Source organism: Akebia trifoliata, chromosome 2 (genome assembly GCF_017979445.1).
Source record: "Akebia trifoliata isolate Shusen 1 chromosome 2, ASM1797944v1, whole genome shotgun sequence".
Taxonomy (NCBI): Eukaryota; Viridiplantae; Streptophyta; class Magnoliopsida; order Ranunculales; family Lardizabalaceae; genus Akebia; species Akebia trifoliata.
In genome coordinates this window covers 30,214,702-30,238,309 of record NC_141376.1, presented here as the reverse complement: position 1 = coordinate 30,238,309, position 23,608 = coordinate 30,214,702, and the positions used below count along the sequence as shown (strand labels likewise).

General features: G+C 37.0%; 1 protein-coding gene across 4 annotated transcripts in view; it reads right to left on the bottom strand.

Moving 5' to 3' along the window:
• LOC147410102 (protein VAC14 homolog) overlaps nucleotides 1-8,813 on the bottom strand; it is a 35,567-nt gene extending 26,754 nt beyond the window's left edge. The window contains exons 1-3 of one of the 4 annotated variants that reach the window (XR_015175624.1): nucleotides 8,476-8,813; nucleotides 8,212-8,325; nucleotides 8,029-8,094 (exon numbers count right to left, since the gene is read on the bottom strand). Coding sequence is in view for 2 of the 4 variants with exons in the window: in XM_086432292.1 (XP_086288418.1) it covers nucleotides 8,029-8,094; nucleotides 8,212-8,325; nucleotides 8,476-8,565 (270 nt within the window). In the remaining 2 variants the exon portion in view is untranslated. Of the gene's footprint in view, nucleotides 1-8,028; nucleotides 8,095-8,211; nucleotides 8,326-8,475 lie in introns of those variants that run through there. The other 3 variants (XM_086432292.1, XM_086432290.1, XM_086432293.1) reach the window with 3 other exon arrangements.
• Between the last annotated feature and the right edge of the window lie 14,795 nt (nucleotides 8,814-23,608).

The following is a 23,608-nucleotide window of genomic DNA, read 5'->3' as shown; positions in this document are numbered from 1 at the left end:
TTTTTTTTTTTTTGGTTATACGTGGTTCGTTAGTATTTTCCGAGTAATCTCTAATGTGATCTTGATTTTCTGTGAGTAGTTTATTTATCAAAATTCATGTTAGAAGTAACTTCAAAATTGTCTACAAATAATGTTTTTGGATCCTCGCAAGTTAGAAATGAAATTCCAAACCTCTAGATCACCACAATAAAACTCAATGGCACAAACTACCTGGATTGGGCTCAGTTTGCGAAACTAGCCATCCATGGAAGACGGAAGGTGGGCTATTTAAATGAGAAAAAGAAATAACCTAATATCTCAGATCCTAAGTACGAACAATGGGATACTGAGAACGCTTTGGTTATGTCGTGGTTGTTGCATTCAATGCAACCTCATATTAATAGAGGGTACCTTTTCTTGAAAACAGCACAACAGATTTGGGAATTAGTGACTCAAACTTGTTCTCAAGCTCAGAATAACGATAGAATCTATCAATTGGAACATAATAAATCGCATCTCAAACAAAGAGAAAAGACATTGTCAGACTACTTTTCTGAATCATGTGGGAAGAGTTCGATCACTATTTACCTTTCAATTGGGAAAACCTTAAAGATTGTGCACAATTTAACAAACATGTTGAGACTCGTCGTACGTTCTAGTTCCTCCTCAGTCTGAATCCCGAGTTTGAGATGGTTAGAGTTCAGATTCTGAACAGAGATCGCCTACCTCCTTTGGCCACTATGTACTCTTATGTTCAAAGTGAAGAGAGTCGACGCATGGCTATATGCTCGTACGTTCCAGTTCCTCCTTAGTCTGAATCCCGAGTTTGAGATAGTTAGAGTTCAGATTCTGAACAGAGATCGCCTACCTCCTCTGGCCACTGTGTACTCTCATGTTCAAAGTGAGGAGAGTCAACGCATGGCTATAGGACATCTAGATATTCTTGTGAGTGATAGATCTGTCATGGAAACTAGTAGACAGGGAGAAAGACAAGATTCAAAAGTGAAGAAACTTGATAAATCCACCTGAGCACCTAATAGTAGAGAGACCGAAGTGTGACCACTATGGCAAATTTGGGCATTTTCAAGCAAAGTGTTAGGACTTGATAGGTAGTCCTGATTCATTTCAACCTAAAGGCCAATTTTCCTCAGCTCATCATGCCTCCAATGCTGACATACTAGATAATTCCCCGAGTTTTGAGATATCATCTCCAACAGTACATGCACCATTCTCTACGGAAGATATTACTCATTTGAAGGTTTTATTGGATGGTTTCACTACGACCTCTTCCTTTGCACACAAGTACTCCTGCCACTGCTCATCATGTTTCCTCATCTTACTCCAACTCCTGGATTCTTGATTTAGGAGCTTCATATAACATGACAGGTACGTCGTCTTTCTTTCAGTCCTATAGCCCCTCTTTAGGTAAGGACAAGGTCCACCTAGCTCATGGTTCCTTATCATTCATAGTCGATAAAGAAACCATCAAGGTTCCACATAATTTTCCTTTATCCAATGTTTTACATCTTCCTAATCTCACCACTAATCTTATGTCTGTTAGTAGTATTACAAAAAATCTGAAATGCAGTGTTACTTTTTTTTTCCTCATTATGTCTTTCAGGATTTGGCAATGAAGAAGGTGATTGGCAGTAGTCATGAAGCAAACGGCTTGTACCTTCTTAACGTCTCAACACATTCCACATGCTCATGCTTCTTAGAGTAATAGTAGTAAGGTAGTCAATAAATCTTGAATAATGCGGTGGCATATTCGATTGAGTCATGTTTCTTTTTAGTATTTACGTCTATTTTCTTCTTTGTTTCAATCTATGTCATTGTCAGAGTTACAGGGTGCAGTTTGTCAATTATCAAAGTATTGTCATTCCTCTTATCCAACAAATTTATTAAATAAAAGAAGTTCATCTTTATTCTCTCTTGTGCATTCTGATGTTTGGGGTCCATCCCCCGTTAATTCTTCGTTTAGTTTTCGTTATTTTGTTATCATTATGGATGATTATAGCAAATGTACGTGGGTATACTTAATGAAAACAAAAGATGATGTCTATTCCATATTCCAAGATTTTCATGTGATAGTTCTAATACAATTTGGAGTAAAGATCAAAATCCTTCGTTCAGATAAGGAATGAGAGTATTCCTACAGGGGCTTAAAAAACTTTTGTGCTACTCAAGGGATAGAACAACGAACTTCATGTGCTTCTACACCCCAACAAAATGGTACTACCGAAAGGAAAAATCGTCATTTGTTGGAATTAAGAAGAGCTTTGTTGATTAGGATGAACGTTGTTAAGAATTTCTTGTCTAAAGCAGTTCTTACTGCATGTTACATTATCAATCGTACTCCTTTTAGTGTCTTGAACTTCCAACCCTCTTTGTTGTTCCTTTCTCCTAATCGTCATTTGTTTCCTGTGATTCCAGGAATCTTTGGGTGTATGTTTTACTTATATATTCTATCTTGTTCGCACTAAACTTGACCCTAAGGCGTTGAAGTGTGTTTTCTTGGTAACTCTAATTCTCAGAAGGGTTATAAATGTTATCTACCTACTCGTCGTTGATTTGTTACAATGGACATCACATTCTTTGAAGATCAGTGTTACTTTCCTAACCCTGATCGACAATTTTTTTTAGAAGCAGTTTCATCTTTCCTAGTTTCACTACCCTTGCCAATTATGCCTAAATCTACTGGAGAAGTTGGGCAACCAACTACGTCGGTGCCTAATCCTAATCGGTTTGAACGCATTTACACCAAAAAGGGAAAACAAGTCATTGCAATAGATCCACCATGCCACACCACTGAGAAGCCAAATCCAATTTTTTCAGATGCTATTGTTCCCATTGCTCTTCGAAAAGGTAAACGTACTTGTACCTCACATCCTATTTCTCAGTTTGTGTCTTACCATGATGTCTCTCCATCCTATCACTCCTTTGTAGCCACGATGTCTTTTGTTTCTATCCCATCTAGTGTGAAAGAAGCTCTTTCCAATCCCAAGTGAAAATAAGATATGGATGAGGAATTGAGAGTTTTAGCAAAAAATGATACCTGGGAGTTGGTGTCATTACCACAGGGGAAGAAATCTGTTGGCTGCAAGTGGGTGCTTACAGTGAAGTACAAGTCAGATGGATCGATTGATAAGTACAAGGCTCGGTTGGTTGCCAAGGGCTATGCTCAAACTTACTCATTGACTATCAAGAAACATTTGTCCCAGTAGCAAAAATCAATTATATTCGTATCCTTCTCTCCTTGGCAGTCAACTTCTCTTAGGAACTTCACCAAGAAGATGTGAAGAATGCCTTCTTGCATGGTGATTTGCAGGAAGAAGTATACATGGATACTCCTCCTGTAGTTTTTTTTCCAATGTTGATGGGAAAGTATGTCGCCTAACGAAGTCCTTATATGGTCTCAAATAATCCCCACACGCGTGGTTTCAGTGGTTCCGTTCTATTATGCAGGATGTGGGTTACAAACAATGTCAAGCTGATCACACATTGTTTGTCAAACATAATGGACCTCGAACTACAGTTATCATTGTGTATGTTGATGCCATTGTCATTACAGGCAATTGCCCTACTAAGATCCAAACTTTGAAGCGTCTTCTTGGAAATCACTTTGAAGTAAAAGATCTTGGACTTCTGAGATATTTTTTACGTATTGAGGTAGCTTGGTCTAAGACAGGCATTTTTATCTCATAGGGCAAGTATGTGTTAGATCAACTACAAGAAGTGGACAAACTTGGGGTTAAACCAGTTGATACTCCAATTGAGCCTAATCATAGATTGAGTGATAGTGATGATGAAACCCTTGAAGATATCAGTCGTTATCAATGTTTGGTAGGTAAACTCATCTACTTATCTCTTATGTGACCCAACATTGCCTATGCCGTAAGCGTTGTTAGCCAATTTATGCATACCCCTCGTACAACACATCTTGATGCCGCCCTACTCATCCTTTGATATCTGAAAGGATGTCAAGGGAAAGACTTACTATTCCATTCACATGGTTACATGCGTGTCGAAGCATGGCCCGATGTTGATTGGACATGCTCTATTATTGATTGTCATTCGACTTCTAGGTATTGCACTATGGTGAATGATAATTTGGTAACTTGGCGCAATAGGAAACAGTCCATAGTTGCTCGCTCAAGTGTTGAAGCTGAGTTCAGAGCCATGGCTCTTAGCATATGTGAGTTACTTTTGTTACGACTATTACTCCGTGAACTCGATTGTTCACCTCCTATGCCCTTTCAATTGTACAATGATAACAAAGCAACCATTAGCATAGCTCATAATCCAATCCAATATGATTGCACCAAGCACACTGAGGTCGACCGCCATTTCATCAGAGAGAAAGTAGAAATCTAACCTAGGGTTTAGAGAAAATAAAGAGAGAAAGAGAAAAGAACTTCCCAAAAAATGATGATTTATTTCTTTGTAACTTGTTTATATAAGCTACATAAAAATAGGAAAAGACAGAAAAATACATAAACATAAATAAACATAAATCAAAGGAACTAAATAAAAAGAAAACTATCACTGATAACAAAACTGGCAATGAAGAATAACATGATTTGAAGATTCCGCATTCACTTTGCACAAGCCACAAAAGTTTGACACAATCATTCCTCTATTAATGAGCTGGTCCAAAGTAGGAATACGACCCAAAGCCCAAGCCAAATAAAAGTAGAAATCTTAGTAGGAACTTCAGGGTCCCATATGGTTGTAACCGAAAAAGCATCCTCATTGGAATGGACACTCAACAAATAAAAAGAGCGCATTGAGAATACCCCATCCTTGGAAGCAACCCAAAGCCTATTGTCCTCATCTTAGGGCTGATGATGAAACTCCTCTAGGCATCTCAATAAGCTCCCCAAATCCTCCATTTCCCAGTCATTAAATGCTCTTTTGAAGTTGAGATCCCAATCAACCGAGCCTTCCTCTCCCGATTTAAAACAAGAAATTGTTTTACCTTTTTTCGATGAAAGACCGTAAAGTGAAGGGAATATTTCCATAAGCGGACAATCTTCCCAAAAACAAACCCAATTTCCCCTTCCCACCTTAAGCTTCACATACTTCCTAAAATTCGCCAAACCTTTAAGAATTCATTTCCAAACCCCACACCCATAAGGGCCTTTCGTTTTTTTTACTTTCCCACCCACGCTCTCACCATATTTCCTACTAATGATTTTTCTCCACAGCCCATTCTCCTCATCTCCAAACCTCCATAACCACTTGCCAAGAAAAGAGGCATTCATCGCACCAAAGCTTCAAAAACCATGGCCACCTTGCTTCTTCGTCTTGCAGATCTTTTTCCAACTAACCATATGGAATTTCTTCCAACAATCTCTATCATTCCAATACAAATCTTGTCTAGCCTTTTTTCCACACTACAAGGTAAGGAGAACAAAGGAAGGAAATATTTAGGAATGCTTGCCAAAGAGCTGTTAATAAGAGTTAACTTTCCTCCCTTGGATAAGAATATGGACTTCTAAGAGCAAAGTTTCTTTCCGACTCTTTCTACTATCATGTCCCAAATGCCTTTGATATTATAAGGGGCTCCCAAAGGTAAACCTAAATAAGAGGTAGGAAGAGAAGTAGAGAACCAACTTGAAAACCAAAAGAAACCGCCACGAAATCAATGAATGGAATATCTCCAACTAGGAAGATCTTACTTTTTCGAAAGTTAACAGGAATACCCGAAATAGCTTCAAAACAACAAAAAATGCCACTCAAGAACCTCAATCAGGCAACCGAATTATCAAGAAAGACTAACCTATCATCTGCGAACTGCAAGTGAGATTTTTTTATCATCCATGACTGCCGCCAATCCAGACAATTCTCCAATATTAACGGTTTTAGAGAACATTCAAAGCTTTCACTACAACAATGAAAAATAACAGAGATAAATTATCACATTGCCTTAGACCCCTCAAAATCTTGAGGAATCTTTCTGGAACCCCACTTAATAAAATCGAGAAAGAAGGCGAAGAGACACATTTCATCATGCAAAGAATCCACTGGCTTCCATACCCCATCCGAGCTAGAAGATACTTCAAAAAATTCCAACTGACATAATCGTACACCTTTTAGAGGTCAATCTTGCACACCAACCCCAGCAATAAGTACTTGGGCAATATAGAGTTTATACATTCATTTGCAATAAGTACGCCATCCAAAATTTGCCTCCCCTTGACAAAAGTTACTTGGGCTAGGCCAATAATCTTTTGCATCACACTTTCATACGAGAAGACAAAAGCTTGGCGATTATCTTATACACTGAGCAAATCAAACTGATGGGGCTTTCATATTAGATTTAGCCTTAGGAACCCTAATTTTTTACATCTTAGATATTATTAGATTAATACCTTAGGCTAGTTGGAAGTTCTACGTTCCATAAGATCTCTCAATTTAATATTTTATATTCCAACAATCAGGACTTAAAACATTGTCTAGAATTATTTGTTAGATACTTATTCGATTTTTCTTATTTTCTGTGGTAGAATCCAATAGTTTATAATATTCATTGTCCTTGATAATTTCTTCGTGATCTCAAAACTATCATTTTAGTGTTTCATAGTCCTACATCAATTTTTATTAGATTCCCATGGATGTTTATGGGCCTACAAATAGAAATGATAGAAGGCACTCCTAGAATGACTCAAATGACAAGAGAAGAATTTAGGCATTTCCTTGACTAATTGTTTTCAATCGTAATAGGGTGGTCTCCTAAACTACTTGTTTTATTTTTCAAATTAATAATTTATACATATACATATATAATGTAAGAGGCCCTCGATGCTGGGGTGGAGACGGCATGTAACAAAGTTTTCTTCTAAAAAGAAAGAAGCGTTGGGTCACTACAAATATGCACTATAGTGAGTTTATGGATAGTAATAGTCTTAATGAATCCCATAAGAAGAAGTTATAATACAATGGTTGGATTATCAGGACTAGGTTTTGAGTAAATTGGACCAATTCCTGGTCTTTGGAAAGTGGGAAGAGCACTTTGATGTTGTCAAAGAATATGTCACCTCTCATCTGGATTTAAAACTTATCCTAATCGTACGTGAGGTGGTGGACCTCCAAAGCATAGCTACCCAATGTTGTTTTAAAAAATATGTGATTGGACCATCCAGATTTCGATGAGAAGGTATGGGAATGGGGGAGATCCCTTGCATTTAGGCAGTATATCCTTCAATAAGAAGTTAAACGCCCTAGGGAAAAAGAAAAAGGAATGAAATAAGAAAGCCTTGGAAGAGCAGAGGAGACGGAGAGAACTCAATTATTCAGAAGATAGTCAAGTAAGGTAGAAACAAGGAGACTAATGCTTTAGCCTTGGAGAATCCATAAGAAGAATGTATGGGAAAGTGGAATTACTTCAAGTGTAATTACGAGGGAAGAGATGTATTAGAAGAGAGAGTAAAATGGCTCAAAGAATGGGGATAACAATACGAATTTCTTCCATCAGATAGCAAATGCTCACAATATCAAACTCTCTATACGCTAAAAATTGAAGAAAGAACCTTATATGGTGAGGAATAAGGGAAGGGGTAATAGATTTCTATTCTAAAGCTATATTCAAAGTCATAGATTGAGGACGACATTAGATGGTCTCTTTGTCGATAAGATCAATAATGAAGAGAGAAGTTGGTTGGAATGATCCTTCAAAGAATAGGAGGTTTGTGATGATTAGTAGAACCATAGACAAGGATAAAGCGCTTGGACCGGATGGATTTTTTTATGGCATTCTCCACAGCGTCTTGGAACACTATGAAAGATGATATGGTGGCATGTTCAAATAGCTCCATGATATGCATTCTCTCACTAGGTTTTGATTGTGTAAATAGTACATTAGTAGATTTGGCACTTAAGAAGCAAACGGGTGGTGATGTGAAGAGGGTTCCAACAATAATTGAACATTCAACTCCCAAGGAAAGATGCTCAAATTTTTTGGCAAAAATCTACAAACAGAGAATTAGAACAATACAACAAGTTCACATTTCCACTAGTGTGCATAGATTTGTCTTAAATTTTCCTAACCTCAAGATGCTGGGCAGCTTCTGAGGTCAAACCAACTGTTGCTGCTGCCAATCCTATTAATCCTCCCTATAAATAAAAATTAAAAAAACAAAACAAAAAACATTAAAAAAAAAAAAAAATCATAATCAAAAGATTAATATCATCAAGAATGGACTCTGTAACTAAAACACCGAAAGACCAAACCTTCCGATGATTCGCCTGCGGCGAGTACGTGAATTCGGTAGTCAACAAATTGATAACAGCCGTAATCTTGTCATGATCTCCAGCAGTTGTTAACTGTTTCACAATCCCTTCAACCTAAAACAGAATTCCACAATTCCAAACAAGTCAAAAAACAAAAACCCTATAAATTTCACGCTTCTAAGCTACAATTTAAGAAACAAAAGTAATCAAAATTTTAGGAATAAATAAATAAATTTGAATGAAAAACTATATATGATTATGAACCTCAAGCGCGGCATTCTTGCGCTTCTCATAAAGCTTGTCCGCTAGATTTCGAAGAACAGATGCTGGAATTATCAACTGAGCGTCAACCATGGCGCCTTTGATTTGCTGACACTCAACCTCTCCTAATGAATCTTTGATTCCACCACTCGAAATGTTTTTATGCTAAACGGAAAGGAATTTGAATTTGCCCTAATTTATGTTTCCAAATTGAGATCTCTCTCTCCCTATTCTCTCGAATCTCAAACGGACTGTTTTTCTTTTCTCGTTTTTTTTTTTTTTTTTTTCCTTTTTCTTTTTTCTGCCTTTTTACGCTTATTATTCTCACAGAGAGAGACAGTCTTAGAGTTTACTTTCATCGCCTCAGCCCGTCGCCTTAAATATCGGAAAAGGGGGCGGGTTATATACACCCACTTTTTTGCTGCATACACCCACTTAAACGTCTAACGTCAATAATGTATAATTACGTAAATACCCTTTTGAATTTTATTATGTTTTACTACATATAAAATACACCCACCTAATACTCACCGAACAAACACAACTTTTTCTTTCTATGAATTTGAAACATATCAAACCCTAATGAAACATCCCCATCAAAAAATCCTATTAAAGTTCAATCGAATCTACATAACCAATCGATTTTCCTTTAGTAATTCACCAAAAGATTGTGTTTTGATCCATTTGAGGGGATATTCTTCATTAAAATTTGATTTTTTTACTAGTATTAGTATAATTAAGTATTTTGATAGATGGAATTGAGTTTTTATCATCTTTTGTTCTTGGAATTATTTTTAGTCGTTTTGAAAATGAACCATATTAAAAATCGATTTTATATTTATCGTCTGCATCAAAAAAAAAAAAAAAAAAATATATATATATATATATATATATATATATTATATATATATATATATATATATATATATATATATATATATATATATATATATATATATCAAAATTTTCAATACGCTTGACAAGTCATGACCGAACTAATCAGCATTATTTCGATCGGTACATACCAAACACATTTTTTCACATGAGATCCCTATAAATATGTAAGGTTCAAAACTTTTTGGATTTTTTATTTCATTTACTTGGGTTTTGGAATCATCACCATTCAAAGAATTTGGTGTGAATGGGCACTCACAAAATGATTTTTTAAAATTATTTTAGGCTTGTAGTGACTTACTTTCAATGAGTAAGGGGAAGGTTTACCTAGAGACAAAGTAGAGGTTCAATTAAGGGACAAGGAAGGTGTTAGCATATTGTTTCACCCATCCATTGATGATTACCAAAGGTATGGTCACAAAATGAAGTATGAAAACTATTTTTTTGTGTTTTGAAGATAGAAGGGATTATAAATAAAGAGACTAAAGGGGAAATTGGCTATAATTTTTTTTTGCAAAATGTACAAATGAAAGTCATGAGCAAGCACCTACTTAACCACTACTAGAAGTAAGTGCTTGTTGGATTTTTCTGTAGGCGTGGGATTTTGGTGAAAATCCACTTTGATTCAACCATTTTGAGTACTCAAACCTTATTTTTCTGTAGGAGTCTTTGTTTATTGGTTTGGTCCATAGGTGATGTTCATAGATTGAACAAAATCATAGAGAACCAAGACCTTATGCATGAAGGTGTTGTCCATTTTGAGACTATTTTGTTAGCTTTGGAATTAAATATAGGTCCATAAGAACGTACACCTTAACTCATAACCTTTTTGAAAATTGTGAGTATGTGCATGTTGTGTATATATGTATAGACTTATAAAGAAAAGATTACCTCGTTGTGGATATGAGAATTATATGTTTTTGAATACTTTAGGAGATTTTGGAGTCGCCACTGTGAAAGGGGTGTGAATGGTCACCCGGATTGAATTTTTCGAAAAAGTATGTTGTTTCGATATTTAGTGACTCTCGAACGAATAAGGTACATTTGATCTAACTTTTGATTCTAAGTAAGGGGCTCCATATTAGGGAGTAGGGAATGTGTTAGACATCCTACTCCTTCCACCATTGGTGGTAACCTCGGATTTGGTCCATTTAAAATAAAAAAAGACTTCCCCTTCTCTGACAGGGTAGATAAGGTGGGAAATTGGTTCCGTTGATGGTTCAGAAATGACCATGATTTCTAGTTGAATGTTGTCAGGGTTGGGCATAGTCCATCCCAAGCTTAGTGGAAGGATGACCGATGCCCAGTCGATGCCAATGAGGAAGGGTGATTCTTTTTTTTTTGTTCACGATGATTTCTATTTTTGCAGGTTCCCTTGTTGTTTCTAGTAGACTCTCATTGGAATCCCCATTGAATAAGATATCAATGCCCTCCACGAGGGATGGTTGAGACTCAACAACTGAGTCTTTTTTAATATGTTGGGGTTTGAAATTTACTGTTTTCTTCTTTTTGACTGGCTTTATTGGCAGTGGTTTTGATAGACTGTCGGGTCTGACTTGTGATTTCGGGAAACTGATGCTAATGTGAGGAATCTTGCCAAGATTTTAAACGTTTGGTTAACGATTTTACTTTCTTGCTAATCGAAGTTCTCTCTTTTTGTCGTTCATATTTGATACATCCTTTTTGTAGGTTTAAACCCCAAACTGAAATAAAAAGTATGTTTTTTCACTTCAACTGGAATTGCTTTCCATTTTCTTCTCAGTCCCAATCCTTGTCTAGGTCGGTAAACGGTTTTTTTCAAAATCCGGCCAACCATCAGATTTGCCCTTGATAGTTCTGCATTTACCTTTTCTTTTCCTTTTTTTCACATGGTTAACGGCGACAAACTGATATAAATGATACAATGCCTTGTCTTTTGTCATCTCTATGTCAATAAAAGAGATGTTTGGAACTCTCCCAACTGGAATCAGATTTTCTACTAAAATGGATATCATCATCTGCCCCATGATAAACTTGACTCTTTAGTGCAAAGAGGAAGGCATTGCCCAAGCAATATGGATCCATGACCTGCTCAACAGCAAATTGAATGTCGTTGGTATTTCCATGACCTCGAACGTTACTTCGAACGTACAAGGGCCTATTGTAATTGGTAGGTCCACTTCTCCCAGAGTATCCCTTTTTGAACAGTCGAAACCTCGGACAACTTTATTATTGGGTTTGACATGCGACCAATCAACGTTGAGTTTACAAAAAGTTTCGAGAGGACAGACATTGAGGGCTGAACCATTATCGATTAACACCCTTGCAACCATCATGTCCTTGCACATGAGCATGATATTTAATGATTCAACGTGCCCCCGTCCCTCTGGCACGAACTTACTTTCTATGAAGACGATGGGATTGGGATCCATGATCTGACCCACTGTTTGTTCTAGCTGTGCTGGCGAAGTAGTCATAGGTACATGTGATCTTCTTAGAATTCTTAATTAAACTTCTTGGTGTTCCTCTGATTTCTATAGAAGACCCAGAATACTAATATGAGTCGATTGTTTATTCAGTTGGTCTAATACATTATGCTCAATCTTGCAAATAAGCTTAATAAGTTTGCTGCCTCTTTATCTGTCATTTTCCCATTCTTTTTTTTCTTGTCGTCTTCATCCGCCTTGCCTTTCCTTTTTGCTTTCCTTTTTTCTTTATCCTTTGTTCCTTCTATTACTTTTTTTATCTCTTCCCTGATGCTTACCCCTTTTATCGATATTTTCTAGCACCTCCCCATTTTTTTCATGTGACCAATGTCAGTCACCATTGCGTTTTTCATTGTCACGACCCCTGTCGAGGTGGTGACGGTTGTTTCATAGCTCCAAGAAACTACTTGGTTAGAGTTATATGGAAATGGTTTTGGTGAGCGTATGGTTATTGGGCATGGATCGGGTTTCACGTTGAAGATGAGGGGTGGTGGTTGTGATTTGGATGTTGTGCTACTTGAGGGGTTGGTGAGGTGTAAGGAATGACGAGTGGTGGTCATGAAGATGAAGTGTAAGGTATATGAAGGGGGGGTCGAATCGTATTTTGAGGATTTGGCGATGTATAGGGTATAATGAGAGGCGGTCGGATAGTAGTATTGGAAATTTGATGAAGGGGGTGGATGGTGATGTCAGGCATTTTGAGTGGCGGTTGCGAGTTTCGAGGTAGATTTGTTAGGTACTGGTTGATGGTGTGAACTGTTGATGTCTCTGTTTCTTTTACTAGATGGATATTGATTTTTGACCCGATAGGAACTATAAAAATTGATGGGTTAAAATCGAGTTCCCCTAGAATGACATTTACCCTATGCCTACTTCCCCCTCTATTGTGAGTAGGTAGGGGGTTTTGGTTGATGTTCTATTGTTGGCGTGGGTTTGCGGGCCTGTCCAGTATAAGAGCCTTCTTATCTATCAGGTTCTATACCTGATGTTTGAGTTGCCAACACTGATCTGTAGAGTGCCCTGGAGCACCCATATGGAACTCACAAAACAAGCTAGGATTGTATCTTGGTCCTTTCTCAACTTCTGAATTTGGTGGCCTTTTAGTGAGATACTCTCCCCTGAGCAAGATTGGGAGTAATTCTGATAATACCATTGGCAACCTGGTAAATACCATGTTAACTCTGTTAAGTCATGCTTGTTGACCTTGCCCGTACTGTGGTGCCTACTGTGCTACTGGTGGAGGGTTTGCTCGGATTGGGTTCTGAGGTGCTGTGGTCCAAACTGGGGGAGGCTTCGGAGCCCAGGAGGTTGACGGAGCTTGGGGTCTCAGTGCAGGTGCCGAGATGAAAAGATGTCAATTTGGTTGTATATTGTTGACCTGTGTTTCTTATCTCTTTTTACCACAGACATTGGCTTTCTTTGAGAGAGGATCCCTATCGTCGCCCCCAGGCTCGTAAAGTCAAATATTAGACCGGTTCGGATCCCATCTTCGACCTGATCTACTACTTGTACTAGATTTGAGAATATGCTTGTAATATGTCCCACCAGATGAGTATAAAAGGTGTGCCCTAATGTTGAGATAAATGCGGTGTTGATCTCTTGCTTGGTCATCGCAGGCCTTACTTGTGAAGCAGACTCTCGCCACCTCTAGGCATACTCTTTTATCGTTTTCCTCCATTTTCGTGTCATCTTAGCCATGTCGTTCCGGTCCAAACCTACATTTGTGTTGAACCTGTAATTGTACTATAACATTTTTGCCAGGTCTTGCCAATTTTTAATGAGCATACGATCCAATCTTGAAAACCATTTGAAGGTTGGTCCTGTTAGACTCTTCTACAATAAATGTAACAACAGTCTGTCGTCTTCGTCGTAATAACACATTGATCCATAGTACAATTTGATGTGCGACAAAGGACACCCAACACCATTATATTTTTTGAATTCCGGGCATTTGAACTTAATCGGTAGTTGTGCATTGTGGTAGAAGCAAAGGTCCCTGAATCTTTTCCCTTTCATTCGTCTCATTTCTTTTTGGAGAGATTCAATCTGTTGGGCCATTTTGTCTTTGGTAGTACTCTTGGCTTTAGGAACCGTAAAGTCACACTCATCGTCTGGGATCACCACCGAAGATGGTTGATTCTGTGGGATGTAAAGTGGAGGGTCCTGATACACTGGCATAGTAGGAGGTGGGGTGGTCTGTTGATCTGGTCATGATTGCTTAGGGAGTTTAAGGTTTAACCCGGATGCTTGGTGCTAAACGGCTTATGCTTGTAAAAAATTAGTATTACTTAGGACAATTGTCAGCATTCTCTCCTATTTTTTCATTATTTCCAGTAGCCTTGCTATCATTGCATTAGCCTCGATCGGCTCATTCATGGCAGGTTGTGGGTCTTTTGAGTTACTCATACTTGATGAAGATCAAAGGAAATACAGAGGCTTTTCAGGGTGTTTGTACTTCTTTCGTTTAGCCACCTCTGAGTATAGAAGACCAAACATTATTATCTTACTTACAAAAAGGAAAATGCATGATGTTTTATTGTGTCTGGTAATTTATTAGGGATGGCACCCAAGAAGAAAATTTAGTTAAGTAAATTTAAAAACGTGGTTTGTTAGCACGGAGCTGGATCGTTTGAGAAAAAAGAATTACATCAGCACGAAATTGGCATCAGCACGGAGACGGCATCAACACGGAGTTGTAAGAACATTATAAAAAGAAATTACATAAGCCAAAGCTGGCATCGACACGGAGTCGGTATAATTTAAAAAGCGATTACATAAGTACGATGCTGGCATCAACACGAAGTTGGAATAACGTTTTATATTTATCATTTGCATCATAAAAAATAAAAAAAATCAAAATTCTCAATACACTTGATAAGTCATAATCAAATTAATCAGCGTTATTTCGATTGGTACTGTAAACACCCCAATTTGAATGGACCCCCACTTGAAAGGACCTAAAAATATCAACTTTCTCAATAAAATTGACCAACGGGCCTAAAAAGTTCAAATCGTCAAAACACGACATTTCGATCGAATAGAAGGTCCCTAAGACCCCCGAAAGGTTTAATGAATCCACCAATAAGACCTGGCGTAACCCCACCTTCCTTACCTTTCACAGCTTTACCCTCGAGATTGAATATACCCTAAGCCTGCTTAAAACTCACAAACCCTTAATTCCTCAAAAATCACTTCTTACCTCATCCAACTTAACCTAAACCTAATTCCATATTACCCAAACCTTAAAACTCTCCTACCTTCAAAATTCCATCCTCAAATAAATCATATCCAATTCCAAACAACCTAAAACTTTTTCAAAAACCCAAGCCCAACACACCAAACCCAAATCATTTCAAATTCATATTCATAATCCACAAATCATTATCCATATCAACCAATCAACTTTTGATCATCAAATGGACACTTGTTCACACCACAACTCACTTCTCAAAAATCATTCTACTCAACATAACCCATCACCTTTCTCTAACACAACTACCAACCCACATCACAACCTATAACCCCTATACTCTATGTCATAAATCTAATCCATCACTTTTCCTTAATACAACTACCAACCTACATCACAATCCATACCCTACACTTCATGTTATAAACCTAATTCATCACTTTTCTTTAATACAACCACCAACTTACATCACAACCCACAACTTCTTCCATCATTCACCCTTAGCCCATTCTCACAAGCTATCCCCACACCTCTTATATCTAATACATCCATCTAAACACTCCATCTACACATCAAATGGACACTTGTCACCATTTCCCTCACCCTCTCAAAACCTAACTCCTCACATAACCCATTTTTTAATCAAACAACGCATCTTCTCATCCCACCTAACACTCAATTCCATTCTTTTAACCAAGCACCCCATATTTCACTTCACCAAACACTCAATCCAAATAGGTTGGGGATGATCCAAACCATTTGGATAAAAAAATCATTCATTTACCCCATTCCACAAATACCCTCATCTCAACTCCAAATTTTACACCTCTCACCTTCAAACCCCATGTTATTCTCTACTCTTCTAACTTTTCACCCCATCTTACCCTAAAAAATAACCTTCCATCCCTATAAATACCCCCCTCACCTTCCAAAATGGGTACCAAGTCTAAGTCTAAAAAAGAAAAAATAATTCTCTCAACTCTTTCATCCCCTTACTTCATCTACTTTAACAAATTTCTACTTTCACAAATTTTACTAAGGACCTAAGAAAAAGAAGAAGGAATAAAGGAAAGAAAGAAGATATTAAGGCTTCAAGGTGGGTCAAAGGAACACATACCCCCCCTGTCTCTCTCTCCCCTATCCATATCCCTTTACCCTATCCCCCTGATCTCCTTAATTTTTATTTTAGAAAAACTTAAGTTGTGATGCTCCCCCTACTCTATTTCCTATAGATTGAACTTCGGTTCGATTGAAAGTATAGGGGTTGTAACCACTTTCAAAACAAAATCGTTTTAATCATTCAAATCATTTTGAGGCAACCGGTATTAGAGTCCTTCTCAACCCATGAGAATGGACCCATAATCATTAACCAATACTTTTTAAAAACATATGTTGTTTCTAAGACTAGATCCATATAAAGATCATTTCTTTCAATGAGATGATCCTTATAAGCTAAACTGATTGCAAATCTCTACTTATAGTACAAGTCGTCAACACATGACACATTTTTCTTATTTGTATTTTTATCCAAAATAATCGATTTATTTTGAGGTTACCATCATTTGATGATAAGAGAGAGGTGCCTAACACCTTTCCCTCTCTTTAATCGGACCACTTACCTCGATCTTAGGTGGATCAGAATCTTATCCATATGAGAGTTACTACGCACCAAAAATGACATGTTTTCTAAAAATGTACATTGGGTGACCATTCACACCCTTTTAATAAAATGTATGGTGACGACTCCAAACCTTCGTAGTAGTGATATTCGAAATCGAAAATCACATATCAATAGGTACATACCAAACATATTTTTTCACATGAGATCCATGTAGATACGTAAGGTTCAAAACTTTTCAAATTTTTGATCTCATTTACTTGGGTTTCAGAGTGACTAACATTCAAGAAATTTGGTGTGAATGGCACCACAAAATGATTTTTTAAAATTATTTTAGACCTGTAGTGACTCACTTTCAATGAGTAAGGGAGAGGTTTACCTAGAGATAAGGTTGAAGTTCAATTGAGGGACAAGGTGAAAGCACCCTCGATCCGTAGGTTGTGGATCCACTTTTTTGGGTGTTTGGGAGTCGCCACCTAGTTATTATGGTCTAGAAATCGAAATCTTAACTCTAAATAGATAAGAAAACATTGGTCTACAAACAGAACAAAATCCAAGTTAACCCTTGGCGGTAACTGACCAAAATAAAAGTTAACCCTTGGCGGCAACTGAGCAAATTTCAAGTTAACCCTTGGCGGCATCTGAGCAAAATCCGAGAAAACCCTCGGCGGCAACTGAGCAAAATCTGAGATAAGCCGTGGTGGCATCTGAGCAAAATCCAAGTTAACCCTTGACGGCAACTAAGCAAAATCCAAGTTAACCCTTGGCGGCAACTGAGCAAAATCCAAGTTAACCCTTGACGACATCTGAGCAAAATTCAAGTTAACCCTTGATAGCATCTAAGTAAATCTAAGTTAACCCTTGACAACAACTGAGCAAAATCCAAGTTAACCCTTGGCGGCATTTGATTGAGTAAAACTAGTTGAGGAATGAATGAATCTTTGGAAAGAATGAATGAATCTAGAAAATAATGATTAAAATGAATCTCAATGTAGACACCCCATTTTTGCACTCGCCTGATTAATCAACTCGTCAACCCGATCGCAAGGATTCCCAATGATGGATGTGTATTCCATTGCTTTACTTTGTTACCAGATTTATTTCAGAAATCCAGATGAGGTATCTCGAATTGACAAAACCTTAGAAACCACGCTACGCTAGGAAAATACGACCCCAGAAACCTAGAAATCATCATCTTGCAGACCAAAAAGAAGCTTCACGATAAAAATCACTAAAAATTGACCAAATTACCAAAATACCCCTAACCTCAAAATAACCCTAGAGCCTACGTTACGCTTAGGAAAACTCTCTCGAACACATAAAATAACAAATCGGAACCAAATAAATTATTTCACCAATTTTTAACAGAATTTGACAAAATTACGAAAATGCCCCTCATAAAGTTCACAATCATTTCACACAAAAAATTTCATAAATAACACAAAATAATATTTCCATTGAATTCCTTATGAAAAATCGATTCTAAAACATCCTAGAACATTGAAAACCGACTTAAAACGTGAAAAGTCCTCTCCGGGGGCAAAACGGTAATTTCACAATTTTATAATTAAAAAATTCGAAATTAATAAATAAAACATTAAATAATTAAAGTGAAACATTAATGAAATTAATTTAAAATTTTGAACCTAAAAAATCGATTAATCGAACTCTCAGGCAAAATTGTTGAGGGTTCGTGAGATATTTCTTTAAGGACCCCTCCATTTGGGGGTCCAAAGAATTAAAGAAATAATGGAAGGGGGTTCTCCAAAAATTAAAAGTAAATCAAGCAAGACTGAAGTCAAGGTATTAAAGTCAATCAAGTAAGACTAAAGTCAAAATTAAAGTCAATTAAGCAAGACTAAAGTCAAGATATTAAAAGTCAATCAATTAAGACTAAAGTCAAAACATTAAAAGTCAATCAAATAAGACCAAAAGTCATAATAGAGTTCTAATTAAATAATAACTCTATCTAATAGAGTTCTAACTTAAAAACAATTCTACCTAAAACAATTCTAATTAAAACACAATTCTACCTAAAACAATTTTAACTAAAACACAACTCTAATTAAAAGAACTCTAATTGAATACTAATTCTATCCAAATCAACCCTAAAAACATCTATAAATAGAGGTGCTCACACCCTATTTTCGTATCAAATCATAAACCCTAAGAGAAGTAGGTCTAGAAGCTGCCCTAGCCCCCCATAAACCCTAGTTTTGGACCCCAACTCCTTACCTAACATCCCTCCTTCAATTTTAGTCTAGAAAACACCTAAAATCCTTCCAAAAATACGCCCAAATCCGTAACAAACTTGAAGAGTTCAGATTCAAAAACAAGGAGATACCTCGATCTAGGAGATCCGAAGTCAAATCCGGAGACAGAACGAAGCAAGGGAGTATAGTACAAGGAGTTCTTTTTGTCAGATCTGAGGGAGCAAAATCCTTGCTATCGGAAAGGTATCAGTTTTTTTTTTTATATCTATCTAGGTTTTTAGCAATGTGATTTACTTGGAAAGTTAGTAGAGACCGACTTTGGCCGGGCGGGGTTGGTGCCTAACACCTTCCAACCCCGTAACGTGATCCCCGGACTCTTTTTCTCTTTTGTAGATTAGTTTGCCTTTTTTAGAGTCAGTTTGGTTCCTAGACCCCAATAACTAGGTGGCGACTCCCAAACCTCAAGGGTCAAAAGCGGATCCGCGCACCCCGCGGATCGAGGGCGCTTTCACTCAAGAAAATAAAATATTTCTTTTCGAGATTCATTGCAGAATCCACCATTTTTCCTCTTGGTTCACTTGGAGAACTAGAAAATTTTTAGATCAATCGTAGACGATGCTCGTGATTTCTAAGTTTTTGCTTGGTTTAAGCAGGGTGTTGAACTTGATTATTCGGACTTCAGATGTTTCTACTCAAACCACTTTTTAGCTTTTCAACTCAACAGAGATTTTCTTTTATTTTTTGGTTACTCTAAGTTTTACCTAGATTGCCTTTTCAGGTTTTCAATCTAGCGAGCATGCTCTAGCTTTTTCCTAGATCGCTTTTTTAGATTTTCGATCTAGCGAGCTTACAATTTTTTCAATTTTCTTTGCTCTGATTGTTGTCGAGGTCGTCCTTTCAGATTTTCAACCTTGCGAGCTTGTCCTAATTTTTACCTAAGTTATCCTTTTGGATTTTCAACCTAGCAGGCTTCATTTTTCTTTTTATTTCATTTTGAATTTTTGGAGTTATTGTCTGATCATGCTTTGCTATCTTCCTTGAATTTTTTGCATAGTACTTAGGAGGACTTTTATGGGTAGGCTTAGGACTGGGCATAAAAAGAAAGGAATTTTGAGGCTCAAAAACCCAAATGCCCCTTGTGTGACATTTCTTTTTAAATTGTTTTCTTTTTCCCTTGAATTTTCTTCCCCATTTTGGATGATATTTATTTTTCTTTTGAATTTTTTCATTTTAGATTTTTTCTTTATCGGGGAATCTAATTTTTTATTTTGATGTGGTCGGGCTTAAAATAACTTCTCAGGTTGCCTATGTACCCCAGAATTTTGGGATCAGACCAAGATGTAGTTCGAATCTTTCCTTCCCTAACTTAGGTGATTGGGCTGAGAAAGAAAAAAGCATCATATTTTTTTGAAAATGTTGTAAAGGGCTAAGAAATGAGATATTGAACTGGACAGTAGAAAAATTGATTCGGCCAAAGATGACCTTCTTAAGTGTAGTACCGCTTGATCTGGTCAAGGTTGATTGACTCTGGTAGGTCAATTCTATCATTATCTTGAAATCTGATGGATTTTTTAAGGTAGTATTTTCTTAATGAATGAATCTTTCCAATTAGGTTTGAACTTCCCTCTAGGGTCAAAAATAAGTACTCGATTCTCTTTGAAATCTAATGGTTTTCCAAAGTAGTGTTTCCTTGCTAACGGATGAATCTCTTCAATTAAGTTTAGACTTCCTCCTATGGTCGAAGAGGGGTGGTCAATTTTCTTCGACATCTGATGGTTAAATCCTTGACTTGTAAGTGGTGAATTTTGACCTTCGTGCGGGTGACCCTTCTTTGATAAGTTTACACGTGGTACAAAACTCTAAGTTTTTTTTTTCAATCAAGTTTAGATCTTCATACCCAATGACGAACCTAGTTTGTTTCTAGCAATTGATTTTCTATCAAGACCTTGAGATATGGGACCTCCCTTTCAACTGGTAAGACTGTTTCTGTACCCCCATGGTAGCTTCTCTGACTAATCCTGGTGCCATTGACACATTTTCACAATGGTTATTTTGAGACTCTTATTAGTTGCTTGCTTCAACAGCTCTATTAATCTGATGACGATAGGGAGATGATGTCAAATCTTGAACTTTGAACATAGAGTAATTATCTCGACTTTTAAGTATGACCCATTATCAGAGATCAATTTTGCTTCAACTATTTCATTAGTTTGAGAATGAAATCTATTCTAGGAGCTCTATCATGTTGAGAAGTCCAACATTGATACATTTTGTAACGTTTTCTTTGATCTCATTGGTATTTCCACTTTATGGAGTGAGTATTTATTCCGTGTCTTTTGAAATTTCTCGTGTTCCTCTAGGGATAGGATGGTTTCTATTTGAATTTCTTGGGAATTTTTTCTTCTAAGGTCAATGACCTAAAGGTTGAGCCCAACCATTATTTTCTCGTTCAGGAAATAAATCTATCATTGAAGTCAAAATATTAGTTAATTCGTTAATGCGCTCGAGGTATTAAAAAATTTTCTTTATCGGATCAATTTCAGATGGGGCGACAGATACCTCTATAAACTAACTCGACTCAATAGGAAAATAGTAGACTCAATTTAAAGAAGACATGACCTTGCTGAAAAAAAGGACTTGAGCTAACCCAAATGACTCATGAAAACTCAAGACAACTACCCACACCGGGTTTGATTATGACTGAGGACTGAGGCATTGCTTGCAACCGACAGGCTAAGGCATTGTGATCTTTAAGGAACAACTATGTAATTTTGAAAGGTTTTGGGGTCATTCCTGACGATTGATTTTGTGCTGACATTTGTTCTAACTGATCAGACTTACAACCCTAGTTAGACGATGGAAAATTGAGCTTAGGCACAATGATAATCCTAGACACCCCATTCAAGGTGAATTTTAATCAATTTCAGTGTTACCCCCTTGCTAAAATTTTAAATGAACCCTGAGATTTGTATTGAATTATGTGCACCAATCTATTAAACAATTCATTCATGCAATTATTATTTAAAAAAAAAATTTATTGCAATCTGAAAAATTATTGACAAATAAGGTTTTTATTAAATAAAAACTTTCACAAATCTGATTATTTTTTTGCAAGTCATGTTTTTTTTAGAAAAATACATTTTAGTAATTTTTCAAAGTCCATGCAAAAAATAAATTTTTTGTAAAAATCTCTTTTTTTTTATAGAAAAAACATATTCCAGAAGTTTTCCACGACCCATGCAAAAAAATAGATCTTTTGTAAATCATTTTTCCTTCCTTTCTCTCTTATTTTGGAAAGCATTTTATTTTGGAAAACATTTTTTCTGGAAAAAACTTTTCTTCTGAAAAACATTTTCTTCTTTTAAAATGGGTTGAAACCCGAATTAGCAAAGAGTTTGAATTTCATTTTGGTTTAAAGGGTCCGGCCCATCATGATCGTTGGATTAAGATGGACTGGGTCATTATGAACCATTGCCAAGTTTAAAACGGATTTTTTATTGGCTTGATGCACCCAGTAATACAGTAATTTTGAAAAGAATTTGATCATTGAGAACAAAACCGTACCTTCCTGATCTCATCATTCACATACATTCATAATTCACAAGGTTCCATTCAATAAACAACCCGGGAATACCTATGAGAAGTTCGAGTCATGACATATAGGGGAGGTTTCTAGACTCTAAGCTTACTATGTGCAATGCATTTTTATCTGGCCACCCTTGCCCAAGTACACCTATATACCTCTCGAGCGTACTCAATCAAACGGTACGTGGTGACTTGGTTTGATATACTGTATAGGTGATAATCTAAAACTTCAACTCACTTCTCTGAAGCCAAAAGCAACCAGTTTAATCCCCAGATCAGAGGCGACGCGCGATGCTTGAACAAAGGCACTCTTAAATCACCTCTTTCCTAAAATAGACGTAGTCTATCCTCCTAGTACCATAGTATATCGGAGCAAGATCTCGCTTAGGCACTGGTTTTGACCAAGAAATGCAATTGATGTACTTATATTATTTTTGATATACCTATGGGTACAAGTTAAGAGTTGTAGCTTTCATAAATGGTTTGGCATCCCACGAGGGGACCAACCACGTACTAGTACTATGTTGGCAAACAGACATGTGACTGTACGGCTTACAGAAGGTCAAAGGCTCAGGTCACTCCAGTCTGGGTGCATCGATATACCTTTCAGAGTCACCTGATCAAACGGTACTGATGCCCCAGTTTTATATACCCTAAGGTACGTGACTGGAGTTGTGATTTTCATGAATGACGTCGCATCTCCGAAGTGACCGGGTCATGCACTAGTGCCACGTTGGCTATATGGGACATGCAAGCGTGTAAACGGTAAACGTGCTTGTGGTGTGTGCAATACAAGGTGGGGTGTGCCCGGGGCCTTTTATAAACAAATGGGACCATAGGCCTGATCAAATCATCAATGGGCCACCAACAAGCATTGGAAGATTACCAAGATCAAAATCATAGCACGCAAATTAAAATCAATCAACCAAATCAAAACCAATCAATTAATTAAAATTACACAATCAACATGTTAGACTTAATGGTTCGAGCAATCGAGATATCCAAGGGATACAATCATATCAATTGGGTATTAAAAGGAAACCATGCACCCTATTCACATGTGGATTCATTGAGTTAACTCATTTCATAGCATTGAACATCATATACCGTGGAAAAATGGAAACATTAGCGTGAAGCATAAATGGAATGCATCAAGAATAAACAATGAGTC